This window comes from Mustelus asterias, chromosome 14, assembly GCF_964213995.1.
Source record: "Mustelus asterias chromosome 14, sMusAst1.hap1.1, whole genome shotgun sequence".
In the NCBI taxonomy this organism is placed as follows: Eukaryota; Metazoa; Chordata; class Chondrichthyes; order Carcharhiniformes; family Triakidae; genus Mustelus; species Mustelus asterias.
Window position 1 is genome coordinate 39,101,672 of NC_135814.1, and position 15,642 is coordinate 39,117,313.

Sequence of the window (15,642 nt, forward strand, 5' to 3'; positions counted from 1 at the left end):
GTGCTGTAGTTTTTCTATGTTCTATGTTCTAAACATCTCAAGAAACTGTTGAAAGCCAATACAGCACTTTCTGAAGTGTAATCAAAAGATAATCGGAACATATTTTTTAAAAATAGAAAATAAAGCTGCACTTGGAATATGCTCAAGGCTTAAAGGGTAGAAGCTGTTTACATTTACTCTGGATTCAATATGCAGCCTTACACTGCCATTCTATCTAATGTTTATGCCCTGCTTCCTTATAAATGCATTGAAATGAATTCCTGTGTTAACTGTCCCCTTTTATACCTCTCCTCCTTCCAGCAAACAATCCCTGTGATACAAATAATGGTGGATGCTCCCATTTGTGTCTGATAGCAGAGGGTGGCCAAGGCTACACATGTGAATGCCCAGATAACTTCATGAAGCAGTCTGGCAGCACCACTCATTGTATCCCCATGTGTACAAGTACACAGTACAGATGTCTAGACAATGAAAGGTACAATAATCAAGACTGCATTTTTCTTCAGTCTGTGCATCTTAAGCTCCTATTTAATTTTAACAATGCTAACAACATTTTCTATTTGTGTTTCAGAATGACAATTGTTACCTTTTTCACATTATTTAATTATGATTGTATTTCAATGTAAGGATGACAACAGTTACAGTTATTGTGTCGAGCAAACAAAGTTGATTGCTTCAAATGTGATGGAATTTGTGGTTTCACAGCTTGTATTTTTTGAGACAGACTCTAATTTGAAAGGGAATCTGAAAAAGGAAACCAATCTTTCTGGTTTCTAAGTGAATTAAGACTGAAACTGAGATTGAAAACCAAAACTTCTGATTGAAATTATATCAAAGGGGGCAGAGCTCAGTGGATGATGAGTCCAGTGGTGCAGTACAGGCAGGCTGAAGAAGACAGGGCTAGATTTAGAAGCTTAGAACAAACAAAGATATAGCATCTGCAGTTATTTTTGTTACATGAAGATAAGATTGTTGGATCCTCACCATCATAAGCAGGGTGGAGGAGGTTCTGCAAACATATCATTATTGGTGAAGACAGTGTCTGCAGAACTCAAGTTGGTTGTGCACTGCTGTTGGCTGAGGATTAAGTTAAATCGTAGAAAAAGAGGATCCAAAATCCTTCATGGAGAAGATAAATTTTAAAGGATTTTGTGACTGAGATTGATGATATGTATATACTGAGTGAACTTCCACTAAACCCTAATCCAAACTGGAGGAGCAGCAAACTCATCTTCTGATTAGGCATGCTACACCCCTAGGATTCAATGTGGTGTTCAACAACTTTCTCCTCCATCTTGACCTTTTTATATATCCAGAACATTTTTTGTCCCAATGCAACCCCCCCCCCCCCACCCTTCTCCCACCAAGCCATCTGTCACTTGTTTTTAAGTTTTACTTTCACTGAGCATTGACCTTTATTGTCCCATTAACATTTCTGATTTCTCACCCTTCTGCAATTACTCACACCTTCTCCTGCCATTAATGCTTCCTCTATCTCATGACCTACACCTCTTTGGTGCAATCTCTCTGAGCTCCCATCACTGACTTCTGACTCTGCTCCAGCAGCTCCACTCCCTCCTATACAGTATACAATCCATCACATTTCTCCCTCTCTTTAACTCTGAAGAAGAGTCATGCAGACTCAAATGATAGATCTATTTTTCCTTTCCAGACATGATGCCAGACCTCCTGAGTTTTTCCAGTATTTTTTGCTTTTGTTTCAGATTCCATCATCTGTAGCATTTTGCTTTAATTTAGCCATCGTCTCACTCAGTGCCCTGCTTTGAGATTAACATTCGCGTGATGTAAACCTCGCTTGATTGTCTCTGCACCCTTGTGTGATGTCATGGAGATGTGTTTAAATCTTCATTTGGAGTGTGTAACGTATCCGTTTCTAATCCTTATTCCCCAAGGAAAACCATTGAATGAGGGCAGCTCATCATCATTGATACCCTAGGAGCACTTGTGTCTCCCTAGTGGTAATAGTAAAAGACAAGACACACACGGCTGGAGGAGATCCCCAGCCGAGTCTTCACCTCACAGTGGTTGCAATGTTTGCATCATTATCTGACAGTGAAAGCTTCCATTATTCTCTCGTATTGCTTTTGCTCCTATGTGGTCTCTCAGTTCCCAGAGTGAGTGCTTTCAAAGGGCATCATGGACCAAAGCAGCAATCATCACCTGGCAATTCATGAGGCCAGAATGCGCAAGTGTGAATGCAGGGCTCGTTCTTGCTGTGAGTGGTTGGACACCCCTGAGGTGAAAGGAAATGGCACTGAGGGCGAGGAGCAATGTGGCTATTAACTTTACATTTCCTGGCACCTGTCAATAATTCAACAATTGACAGGGCATCAACAATTGATACTCCGTCAAGTATCACAGGCATGTCCCCCACATCTTCCTTCCTCCATGGCGTTGTCGCATTCTTACTGACATGATCCTATTGAATGGCTGAGCAGGCTCAAGGGACCGAACGGCCTACTCCTATTCTTATTTCCTTTTGTCTTATGGACCCTCAGCAGTTTCCTGAGGCTCCTGGGTTCTCCAATGAGTTCTCATCCTCCTACAGTTCACCCTCTGGCAAGGGATCACTTTTATCATTGCCAGATTGTGAAGGGCAATGAGGCATGAAACACTTTCAGGAGTGTATTGTAGTGAGCTACCTAAATGGTCCAAGCATCTGAAATGCATCTTCAGAAGTCCTATGGTCTGCTTTGTAATGCAATGTGTGGAGTGGTGATCAGCATTGTACCTCTCCTCAGAATGACTCTGAGGGTGATCCACCGGTGTCATCAGCCAGTGTTTAAGTGGGTACCCCTTATCTTCAAGCAGCTATCCCTGCAGACGTACTGACCCCTCAAAAATCTCCTTGGAGTGACTCAGGATGTAGGAGTCATGGCAACTCTAAGTAAATTGAGCACAAACATGCAGTATGTACTTCCAATGACCACACACCAGTTGTACATTGATAGAATGATAGCCCTTGTGGTTTGTAGACATTAGGGACTGCTGCCATGGAGCTTGTGAAGTCACATGGGTGCAGTCTGTTACACCCTGCAATTTTGGAAATCCTGAGATGGTGGTGAAGCTGGTGAATGTTGCAGACTAGCTACCTTCATCCAATGCAAACCTAACATAATGCTGGGTCTTCCTGTAAAGGGCATCTGTGACCTCCTTTATGTATTGATGACTTGTGGACTGAGCGATGCTGCAAAGGTTACGTGTTGATCCCTGGAAAGACTCACAGGCAAGGACTTGAGCACTGTGGTTATCTTCAAAGCCACTGGCAGGAGATAACTTCTAACCCCATGAAGAATGTGGCATATGTGATCTACCAGAGCTCAGGACCAGCACAGAAGTTGCCCAGCATTGTCTCTCACTTATTTGTAAATAGGAGACTCTTCTGCAGTGTACCCTAGGTCTGGTGATTCACTTCTGTTGTCTGGGTCTCTCCTCCTGACACTCCTGTCCATGCTGTGGCTCCCCTCGACCATGTTCCTCAGGTGGAGTTGCCCTTGATGTCGCCGCTCGCTCCTTCACCTCCTCTGTTGCATTAGGATTCTGACAAAGGCAGTTTTGAGCCCTGGATCCATTTGTGCTTTGACCTTCTCTCTGAAATGAAACATTAAAGACACTAAGGATTAAAGGGCCAAGAGAGTGAAGCTCAAAATACAAAAGATTTGGCAACTGTAATGACCTATAGTTTTTCTTGCCCTACTTGCATGGTGCTGATGCAGTCTTGCCTCTGAGCTGCTAGTGCACACACATCAAGATGACTAAGATGGCATTCCAGATGTGTAACACCTGGAGCCCTGTGTGGGATGATAAGGTGTAAATGAGATGAGTGATCTATCTGGCTCTGTGCCCCAATCTCTGAGTTTGCATGGTATTGGCCAATTAGTTGTTTATGGTCAATGGGTGCATGTCCTCTAGCCCGTTATGAATGCCAATTCTGGTGAAAATGTGACTGGCATTTATTGATGGGATGCTATTATGATGTAGCTGTGGTTCCTTCTCTATTGCCTACATTCCCAAATCCTTAATTCCTATGTGTTACACTTGAGATGTAGCGACAGTGATATGAAGCCACTGATTTCTGGGGATGTTTTGAGAATGAATAAAGCCAACCCTGCTTTTTTTGGTTCTTATTCTATATGATATGAAGACATCCACGCGTATTAATCTGATGAGATTGTCAGCCCAGGATTATAGAAAAATCCCTTGTTTACTGCATACTCTCCCTTCTACATTGTACCATTGTGTATTTTATTCATTAATATACCCCTATACTCCTGCAGTATGTGGATACCTTTTTAGCAACCCATCTAATGTATTTTTTGAGAATGTAATGAAGGATGTTAACAGCTTATGTGTTTTCAATTAATTTGCAAATCATATCAAAGCTTGTAACTGCGACGGAACAGATGTGGACGGTAGAAGCTTTGCACACCTAGAATGCATTTGGAAATCAGATGGGAGAGATCAGTAACTTCAGCAGAATATTCTGATGGCCCATTCATTTTATTTTATGTACACAGATTCAAAATGCTCTGGACCAGAAGAAGGAATTTACAAAATCTCCCCTCATATGTTATTCTGATTGTTCAATATTCTTATTCTGTGAAGCTATATTGCAAATATTGAAATTGCAGTGGTATTTTATCGTCACGGCTCTTAGGTTCAATGTGTCAGGCATAGATATGTAACAACTAATTCTGTTGCTTTGTCTGTCATAGGTGTATTCCAATCTGGTGGAAATGTGATGGGCAAAGTGATTGCAGGGATGGATCAGATGAACCTATCACCTGCCCAACCCGCTACTGTAGAATTGGACAGTTTCAGTGCAATGATGGCAACTGCACCACCTCCAGTTTCTTGTGTAATGGTTACCAGGATTGTGCAGATGGATCTGATGAAGACATTGTGCTTTGTAGTAAGTATTTCTTATTGTTAATTCAATGTAGTAGATAATATCAAAGTGTCAGTATGGTTTCTGTGGGCTGGCAGCTGTTAACTCTATCTGTAACCATCATCTGTCGCTTTATTTTGCCCCTTCTACGTGGCTCTGCTCTTCTCCACAGCTTAAAATCCCCTGCTCCTATTTGTTGATATATTGCAACCCAAATTAAGAGTGGAATCTTGTTGGTGTGTTGGGGGTCTCGCCTATCAGCTGGAGAGTCAGGGAGACACACACGCTGCCTCTTTCTGGGAAAGCCCGTTGAACCACAAACCAATCAGGCAGTGGCAAGGCCAGTGGCAATTAAGACCCTGGGGGTGGATGTCTCGCCCCCAGGAAACTGCTGGCCAATCAGAAGCTGGCAGCTCTTGTGCCCAGGAGTGCTATAGGGGAGGCCCTGGCTACTGCAGGGCAAACACCTACTGGAGTGCCAACCCAGGCCTCAGGTAAGTAAGTGGGGATATGGAAGTTGGATTTCACAGGGTGGGGAGTTGTTGGGAAAGGGATGTAAAGATGGGGAAGCAAGGGAGGTGGGTTGGCTTTAAGAGGTCTATCCCTTCCTGATGTCCAGTCCCTTGATTAAGCAATGAGTGCTTTTGATCAAGGTACCTCCCACCTCAGAAGTGCAGCACAGCCATAGTTGCCCAAAGATATGTAGATCAGGGGTAAATGCGTGAGGTTACGGGGATAGGACAGAGGGTGGGTAAGATGCTCTGTCGGCAAGTTGGTGCAGACTTGTTGGGCCGAAGGACCTCTTTTTGTAGGGTAGGGATTCTTTGATTTTCGTCCCAATTAATTAAATGCCCTATTCTCCTCCAAGCTTGCCCCCTGTGCGAGCACAAGATTCTGCCCTAAAAATTGCTGCTACAAATTTAAAACTCCTTAAAAGTAGTACGTTGCCCTGGCATTTATTGTTCATAGTTTGTGGTATTCATTCTCACTGTTCCTTCCTCCTCTTGTGGATGCTGGATCCATCGGGGTGAATGCTAACACTGAGGCAACTATTCACTTCCACTGAATTTCTGGAACAATTTATGCTAACTCACAGTTGGCTCTCCACTCTTCTATGTTTTCTAGTTTCACTGGTAAACCTCCAGCAGTGCACTCACTGAAACTCTGCCCCTCTTTTATACTCCTTCACTCTCAACAAGACTCCAAATCTGAACTTGGCACTCGAATGCTCCAAGCTGATTTCAATCCATTCCACTCCACTTCACTCCACTCCACTCCATCTACAAGGATCTCATAGACTTTAACGTTGGACTTTTCTATATTGTCACTTCTGTGCCCTGTGTTTACACGAAGGATATTCTGTCAAATCAGAGGCATGTTTATGCAACCTAAATTCCTTCTGTGCCAATTTGTGTTCACATTTCAATTAGTCTGGATCCAAGTTCATTAATTCTCTCCATTTTCTTTTTTTGACCATTCTTGGGTCCTTCTCCCAATCCTTTGCTTCTTCCTGTCACCCAGTCATGCTACTTCTGCCCCCACAATCCATCACTTTGCCTTCGCACTCTCCTGTCAGAGATCCTGGGTTGAAACCCCTCAATAATTTAACAGCCACTCTTCTGAATCCCCAAAGGGCCCATTGAGGAACGGTCAATATCTGATTGTGAGAAGCAACTCCAAATACCACACTGCCCTCTCTCGCTGATTATCCCACACAGCACACACATTGGGATCTAATTTAATCAACCTTCTCCTTTTTTCCCCACTCACTCCACCCATCTCTGCTGACTTGGGTTCTTGCCAGTGAATGAACTGTCATCGGGCCGCTCCATATTTCCTTGCAGAATGTCCATTTGCTTGTTCTGGCCCCACAACCCACAAGGATAGTTAGGTCTTCTGCAGCCTCGGGCTTCCCACCAAGCTCCCCCACAATTGAGCACTTGCTGACCCTTCTCAATCTATTGTTATCTTGCTGGGAACCATTTCCATGGAAGTCCAGCAGGAACATAACCAATCAATTTAGACTTCCACCCGCTAATCAGCATCTGAGCATAAATATGACATTCTGGAGTTAAAATCTCTTGGGCTTTATGTTTTTTAAATTTATTTTGGTTTAATTTTGTCACATACAGTGAAAAGTATTTTTTCTTGCGTGCTATACAGACAAAACATACCGTTCGTAAAGTACATAGGGGAGAAGGGTACAGAATGTAGTGTTACAACTGGGATGTAGAGAAAGATCAGCTTAATATAAGGTAGCTCCATTCAAAAGTCTGATGGCAGCAGGGAAGAAGTTGTTCTTGAGTCGGTTGGTACATGATCTCAGACTTTTGTATCTTTTTCCCGACGGAAGAAGATGAAAGAGGGTATGTCCAGGGTGCATTGGGTCCTTAATTATGCTGGCTGCCTTTCCGAGGAAGTGGGAAGTGTAGACGGTGTCAATGGATGGGAGGTTGGTTTGCGTGATGGACTGCGCTACGTTCACAATCCTTTGTAGTTTCTTGCGGTCTTGGTCCGAGTAAGAGCCGTACCAAGAAGCATCTGGAAAGGATGCTTTCTATGGCGCATCTGTAAAAAATGGTGAAAGTCTTAGTGGACATGCCAAATTTCCTTAGCCTCCTGAGAAAATAGAGGCGTTAGTGGGCTTTCTTAACTATAGCCTCGGCATGGAGGGACCAGGACATGTTGTGAGTGACCTGAACACCGAGAAACTTGAAGCTCTTGATCATTTCCACTTCATCCCCGTTGATGTAGAAAGGGGCATGTCTTCCACTACATTTCCTGAAGTCGATGGCTATCTCCTTCGTTTTACTGACATTGAGGGAGAGATTATTGTCGTCGTACCAGTTCACCAGATTCTCACCAGATTTTGGCGCGTTGGTGGGGATCACCACCTACTTCAGCATTGTCATCCACAATTCCTGCCTGAGTAAAAATCAGTCCTCCCATATCAGTTGCATTTACAATTTGAAAGAAAACTGTACTCATAAACCCAATTCATGCTTTTTTTTATAGTCAGACATCAGTGTGAGAGCTACCAGTGGCAATGTACCAATAAACACTGTATCCCTGAAGCCTGGCAATGCGATGGGGAAAATGACTGCAGAGATAATTCCGATGAAGATCCTGCTCACTGCGCTTCTAGAACCTGTCCAGGCCAGTTTAAATGTAATAATGGCCACTGCATCCCACTATCCTGGAAATGTGATGTAGATAACGATTGTGGAGATTACTCTGACGAGCCCTATGATGAATGCTGTGAGTATAGATGAAGAAGAAAAATGTTCCTGAAATCAATCGGGCTTTAACATTTTAAGTTTTTCTTAAGAACATGTTACTTGTAACTTTACCTCTAATTTATTTCCTTTTACTGACTTTACATCTGTAATCTGGATGCTTTGGCAGTTGTCTGTGAACAGCAAATCATTAATGTTGCCCTTTTATGGAGAAACATACATAGAAACTAGAAGCAGGAGTAGGCCATTCGGCCCTTCGAGCCTGCTGTCATTTATTATGATCATGGCTGATCATCAAATTCAATACCCTGCTTTCCCCCCCCTTATCTCTTGATCCCTTTAGCCCCAAGAGCGATATCTAATGCCTTTATGAAACCACACAATGTTTTGGCCTCAGCTACTTTCTGTGGTCGTGAGTTCCACAGTTTCACCACTCTCTGGGTGAAGAAGTTTCTCCTCACCTCAGACCTAAAAGGTTTACTCATTATCCTTAAACTATGCCCCCTAGTTCTGGACTCTCCCACCATCGGGAACATTCGTTCTGAATCTACCCTGTCTGATCCTTTTGCAATAGGAGAATCGGATTTAATTGGGGAGAACAAAGCTTCCTGATAGTGGAACATTTTGACCCAAAGTTTGATTTGGGAGTTTGACCCAAACTCCTCAGAGTTGTGATGGGGAATTGAAGTTAACAGTTTAACAAGAGATGTGCCTGTTACAAGAATAGCACCATTTCTAGAGAGAAGAGGATGTAGGGGTATGATGAAGTTGCAAAAAAAGATGACATTTATCAGAACTATGAAGGCCTTTGTTCCTACAAACAAGAATTTGGGGAGGCGATTCTCCTATCCTATTGCGCTGATTTTGTAGCACAGCGGGCCGGGAGATTCTCGCTTCGGCCAATTCGCGGGACTTGCACATGCATTCCCACCCTGATAGCATCACCCAAACCAAGTTTTTTGGCGCCAACAGGACGACGCGGAAATTCAGCATTATGGATATTTCCCCACCCTCTCTTATCCTCCCCTCCCAACCTCTCTCACTCCCCTGACCCCAGGAAACACCCGTTAATGGGCCTGGGCTTGCACAGGTAGCAAGTCTTTGGTGAAGGCTGGAGGATGATGATGGCTCACTGTCAGGCACAATGGGATTCTGCCCCTGGTGCCACTCAAGTCTGACTCCTACCTTGTTCTCCGAATACACACTGCCACCAGGGCCCACGTAGCAGTAAGGCTTGGGAACACAAGTGTGTGCGGCAATGGGCCAGGGGTGCCACTGGGGCTAGGGGAGGGCTGCATGACAGGGGGTCCTGTTTGACTAAGGGTCTGGTGGATGGTGGGGAAAGTAGGGCAAGCTGTCTATAACATTTGGTTAAGTGTCACGCAGCACAGCAAGTCTGCGCCTCGATGCATGGGATTGGGGAAAACTCAGCTGGGGGGTGGGGGGGGGGATCAGAGACGGATTAGTCACAGCTGTGAGGTGCAAATAGCAGTTTATTGTGCTGTTAACATTTAACAAAACTTAACCTTGACTACTGGTGACCTTCACCCGTGACCTCTTAGTAAATCCACAGCTTTCCAATCTCGTGTGGCCTACTGCTTCTTCTAGGTGCTCCCCCAGGATGCACGTCAGAGGTGGAGGTGTCCAGCTGTGATCCGCGCCCTGTTGCCTGTGATGCCCTTGGCAACTGTTCCTTGGAGGACCGTGACCTGGAGAGTCCTGGCCGACTTGCGGATGACACTGATGTTTCTGTGCCACCCTGTTCATCCAGCTAGCCCTGAGATGTCCCGGTGTGAGGAAGGGGGGATATTGGAAGGTCTCAGGACGTCTGGAGTCTCCTGGGTGGAAGGTCCCAGCATGGGCTCTAGCCCTTCCTCCTCCCTCAGGGTGCCCATAGGCCCCAGGAACACTCCATGGGATGCCAGGGTAGCTGGACTGAGCCCAGAAACTCTGGCGACACAAGGCTCTGCCAGTCTTGGAGGCCCAGATGTGTCTGCCCCATGGTCTGTGATCCCTCAGCCCTGGCCCTCTGAAACTGGGCAAGCGCTGGACCCCCTTCGCTACAGCATTCTGTGAGCAAGTCATGCTCTCGAGTCCCTCAGCAGCAGCCCTCTGAGACTGGACTAAGTTGTCAAGACCCACAGCCACGATCTACTTTGTGTCCTGAATGCCGGCGAGAGTCCCAGCCATGGCCGCCAGTGTCTCCAACATCCCCCCGGTACCCATGGCTACGGGCCGATGTGCCTCCTGCATGCCGGTGACACCCTCGGCCGTGACCCGCTGTGTCCCTGCCATGGCCCCCTGTGTGTCCAGGATAGCCTGGACACTGTCACCCATGAGGCCTAATCCCTGACCCAGACATTCCATTGCGGACGCCACCCTTGCAGCCTGGTTCCCACGCTGTGTCGGCACCACCTCCTGCAACAACACTCTGTTTGACTCCACTGAACAGCCTTGCAGTCGCAGTATGGTTGCTGACAGCCCTTGCACAACTCCCCGGGTTTCCTGATGCATCTCCACCAGCCTTGGGATGTACGAACCCTGAGGCCTGGCATCTGGCTTGGGGCCAGCTGAATCCTCGCCTCCGACAGACTTCTGTGTACCCGAGCCCTCGAATGTGCCCGTCTCCACCCGATGTGCATCAGCCACTGTGATGTGCTCACCAGTAAGAGACCCAGAAGCCTCAGCACTAATATGCCCCACCGTCGTGATAGTCTCTGTGTTGGTGGGTTGTGTGGTTGATGCCTGGGCTGGATCACTCATGCTGTCATAGAATCCCTACAGTGCAGAAGGAGGCCATTTGGTCCATCGAGTACGCACCAACCGCAATCCCACCCAGACCCTATTCCCGCAACCCCACATATTTACCCTGGTTCATCCCCCTGACACCAGGGGCAATTTAGCATGGCCAATCCACCTAACCCGCACATCTTTGTTCTCGGAGGAATCTTCAGGGCCTCCCTCCGAGGTATTGTCCGTGGTGTCCTGGGGAGTTTCTTCATGAGCAGCAGGGGGAGGGTCGCCAACACTCGAAGGGCCTGGTGCATCCTGGTCCAGGACTGTAACAAAAAACACACATTAAGGGAAGGCAGTCTGCGCAGCATAGCACTTACTTCAAAGAAGACTTAGGAAGAGGGTTAAGCTGATGCTCACTGGCATGCCAAACACCGACCTGGCTGTCAGTCACCACTCTAGGCATTGATTCTCCCCCGCCAGCTCCAGGGCACACTGCTCACAGGCCACAGGTGCTGCAGCCCAGACACACCGCCACCAGTCTGAGCCCTCTCTCGCAGGTTGTGTGCACTTTTCTCCTGTGGGAAAATAAGGGGGATTGAAAGCATGGATATATTGAAATGCTTGGGGTGCTGTGTGTGGCTGAGTTTTGGAACTTGTGTTGGCCATTTCGGGGAAAAGGGTCACCACTGGGGGGTGCTGATTGACGGCGGGGGCGGGGGGGAAGGAAAGAGGCTGGATGCAGTTCTTTTGGTGCGGGGTGGAGGGGGGGGGGGGGTGCCGTTGTTGGATGCCCTTCAAGTGTCTGAGCATGGTTTGACATGGTTAGTCCAGCACATGTGCAGGTTTCAGGATGGGATGCACACTCTTTCTGCCCGAAGACGATCGGTCAGTTTCTTCTGACACTGTTCCCCGGACCGAGGTGTCAGTGTCCTGGCATTAACTGCAGCTGCCACCTCCCCTCCACAATGCCTTTGCAGCATGACCCCTTGGGCAATGGCCCTGAGTGGGGAACAGCAGCTGGCGCCTCTCCTCCACTGCGCCCATCAGGTGGGCCTGGTCAGCCTGGCAGAACCTCAGGGCGGGTTTCTTTCCAGCCATCTTCCTGGTGTGACTGGCAGTGTGTCCATTATTGCAGCTTATATGCAGCTCTGGTTGTTAGGGGAGTGCAGGTGCAGTCACTTTGGGCCAGTCGTGGGCCTGTTAATAAAAATTCCTTGTGAGAAATGTAAAGGGAACCTGGTTTCAATAGAGGGTGAACCATCTCCCAGGGTGCTGATTGGCTCTCATTCAACAAGTTACTGTGTCCAGGGGGTGCAGCGCTCAAGATTCTCATTCAATGAATGGGAATGCTCACAGACAAGGGGTGTACATGGCAGTACAGCGTTATTTGTGAGCGAGGCAGCAGTGAGGGCAGTATGTGGGGAGGGATGGGGAGGTCAGTAATGTCCGGGTCAGTGGAGGATGGGGAGGCCAGTGATGTCCGAGTCATTGGGGATGGGGTGCCAACAATGTCCATGTTGGCTGATGGGTGATAGGGGAGTCATTCTTTGGGATTTCCAATGAGGCACCTGCACAGTTGGCAGGGAGACAGGTTCTCTGTTCAATTAAAGGCACCAGAAGGCCTTGGAAAGCTGGAGGACCAATCAAAGGCTGCACCCATATCCAGGCAGGCAAGGCCCCCCTCGACTGCTGCCAGCCTGCCACTGGGTGTTGACTGCTCACTGCCCGCCTCCAAGTAGTTAAACAGCTTGTTCCGTCATTTTGGGGATCTGGAGGCCAGCTGGAAAACCCCAGTCGGCTGCCTTAAATTTGAGTTCACAAAGATCTTACCTCGTCCGATCAGCTTACCTGCTCCATGGGGCACGTCGCCTTGCCAGTCCCAACCTGCCTCTAAAATGACCAGCACTGGGAATAGTATCGGAAAACTGGCATCTGGCTGCTGCGGTATTTTCAGGTACCATTCCCATCCTCAGTGAGGCCCAAAAACGTAGCCCAATATCTGTCAACATGAATAAGTCCATTTGGAATATATTTAACTGTTGTACCTTGCCCAATGAGAAGCTATCTTGTTAGCATTTAAGGCTGTGAAATGTGAGTATGTGACTGTTTTACGATTGCAGCATTAGATCGGTTTTAACCCCAGGCATCTTAATGGCACTGCCCCATCCAATATCCATTTTAAGGGCTGGGTCTTTTTTGAATTTGATCGCAGTGGTTGCAAAATACAACAACTCGTCCACAAAATTGTACAGGAAGTTTAGTCTGGGGCAGTGGAAGTTGGTAGTGTAAGAGGAGGGAGACAATTGCAAAGGAGTGACCAGGGTGGGGTGTGGGGGTTGTAGGCGGACTAACATCAATGCTCCTCTTTGACCCACAGAAATTTTAAAAAAATAAAAACAGAAACCTACCAGGTCTTGGACAGAGTTGTAACGGTTCCTTAAAGAGCAGTTGGTGAGGTTGCTCGATATCTAATACCAATGAGGACAAATGCAGTGCATGCTCCGCTCATTTGTATCTTAAAATTCCAGGCTGGTTGATATCAGCAGGGCCTGAATAAGATTAGAATTGGTCTCCCACTGGAAGTAGGCAGAAACTAGGGCTGACCACCCAAAAACCCCTGAAACAGAAGGGTATCGGTGATCTTTAGGGCACTGTCTTTCCATTCCAATCAGGTGGAGTGAGTTAAAGTTAATGTTACATGCATTCACAAGGTTGTAGCAGGTGATCAGTGAGCCGTACTAACGCATCTCTTCACAAACTGCTATTTTCCTATTTCAGATGGGATTAACCATTCCTGCAATAACCACACTGAGTTTTCCTGTCAAACAAACTACCGTTGTATTCCGAAGTGGGCTGTATGCAATGGCGCTGATGACTGTCGGGACAACAGCGATGAGCAAAGTTGTGGTATGTAAGGAAAATTAGGGTATATTTGCAAAGTGTCGCATCAAAACCTTTCAATTAATAACTTTTGGAACGCTCTGACTGGTGGATGAAAATGAAGGCAATTTGTACCAATGGCATTTGGCAAGCATCAGTGAGATAGAAGAACATTTCACCTGATTTTGCTGGTTTTGATTTGGGAGAAAAATTGGAGGAGTTCTCTTCAAATGAAGAATATGCAAATAAGGTCTCCGTTTATCACCTGAGAATTGGCATTTTCAGTGCTCTCTCTGTTCTGCATTGGGGTCTAGACTGTGTTTGAAATTACCACAGGAAACTTAGAACCTACAATCCTGCACTTAACACCAGAATTGCACTTACCTATATCATCATCAGCTGCTTCTACCTGACTGTCATAGAATCCCTACAGTACAGAAGGAGGCCATTCAGCCCATCGAGTCTGTACTGATCACAATCCCACCCAGGCCCTATTCCCGTAACCCTCATTTACTCTGCTAATCCACTTGACACTAGGGTCAATTTAGCATGGCCAATCAACCTAACCCGTACATCGTTGGAGTGTGGGAGGAAACCAAAGATCCCGGGAGAAACCCACGCAGACATGGGGAGAAAGTGCAATCTTGCCACTCTGCCACTGTGCCAACACTTTGTAGGATGAGCCTCACTACTTGACTATCAGTGCTGGGCACCCAACATGTAAACCATGCTGGGGTGGGGAGGACAATTAGGCGCAAAGGTCAGATAATGACATGTAAATGTATGCACAAAGGGATCCTGATTTTCAAGGTCAGGATGCCTTATTACGTGGGGGCTGTGGACAATCGATCAGGGATATCCCACTGGCGAAAAAGTTATTTTGAGATTCCGATGGGATTTTCCGCCCTCACCACCAAAATCAGACGCAGAAAATCCCCCCCATAGTATAAATAGTAGCCTGGAATTCACACTAAAGCTATCAGCATTCACCATTATAATAGAGGAAATCTGACAGCTACTTCTAGAATATGCTCACATGTGCATTTGAAAATCCAGAGATTGCTGCCAGACGTAGCCTGCTCCTTTACAGGACACACTGTTACAATCCTTGGCAATAGACACAATGGTGTAATGAATGCAATGGCGAGTGTAATTGCCATTCCCCACACTAAAAACCTTGGCATCAATTTTGTGTTCAATGCACTCAAAAACTATCAGCAATCACTTGACATCAAATGCTCTAACATGGAATGATTTTGAGTGCAGATCAGCAGCGTTTTTGCCAACTTTAACATCAAATGGCAAAAGATGCTTGAAAACATCAAGTGCACTCAAAGCCAAAGTGATCAAAATGATCCAGTATGCTCAAAGTGACCCAGTGTGCTCAAAGTGAAGCAGTGCACTCAGTGATCCGCCGCGCTCAGCAACCTGCATTGAAAACTACAAGGAAATTAATTAAGCAATATTTGAAATATTCCAAAGAAATGTTTCCACTATACAGTACATGCTTGAGAGATCCCACCAGTTCCCAATCAGTTCTTAATTCATTTTAGTCCCAGGGTCTAAACTTTCCACCCATCCACCCTCCCCACAGTAATTTCAAAGTGTAAACCCTTTCCCCTATCACCACCCCCACCCCTCCACCTCAGTCCACCGGTCTTAGAGTTTACAATCTCACTGCTGCCCCTCCCCCCGTCTAATCTTGGAATCTAACATCTTCCCTTGATATATTCTCCCTCCAGTCTCCAAACTTTTACCCTCCTCCCTCACTCCAATCTCTTACTACCCTCCACCCACAGTCCCCAGGCCTCTGGTCCTGCTGTCATTGATGAACTCCCGGCCTCGGGCTCCCAGTAAAATCGAAGATCTGGGCCATCCACA

The 15,642-nt window shown here is 46.5% G+C and overlaps 1 protein-coding gene across 1 annotated transcript in view; it reads left to right on the forward strand.

Moving 5' to 3' along the window:
- Positions 1–15,642, forward strand: part of lrp2a (low density lipoprotein receptor-related protein 2a) — a 297,083-nt gene that overhangs the window by 229,398 nt on the left and 52,043 nt on the right. Inside the window, exons 51-54 of the mRNA XM_078228217.1 lie at positions 301–475; positions 4,737–4,933; positions 7,925–8,167; positions 13,660–13,788. Of these exons, the coding sequence (XP_078084343.1) occupies positions 301–475; positions 4,737–4,933; positions 7,925–8,167; positions 13,660–13,788 (744 nt within the window). The remainder of the gene's footprint in view (positions 1–300; positions 476–4,736; positions 4,934–7,924; positions 8,168–13,659; positions 13,789–15,642) is intronic.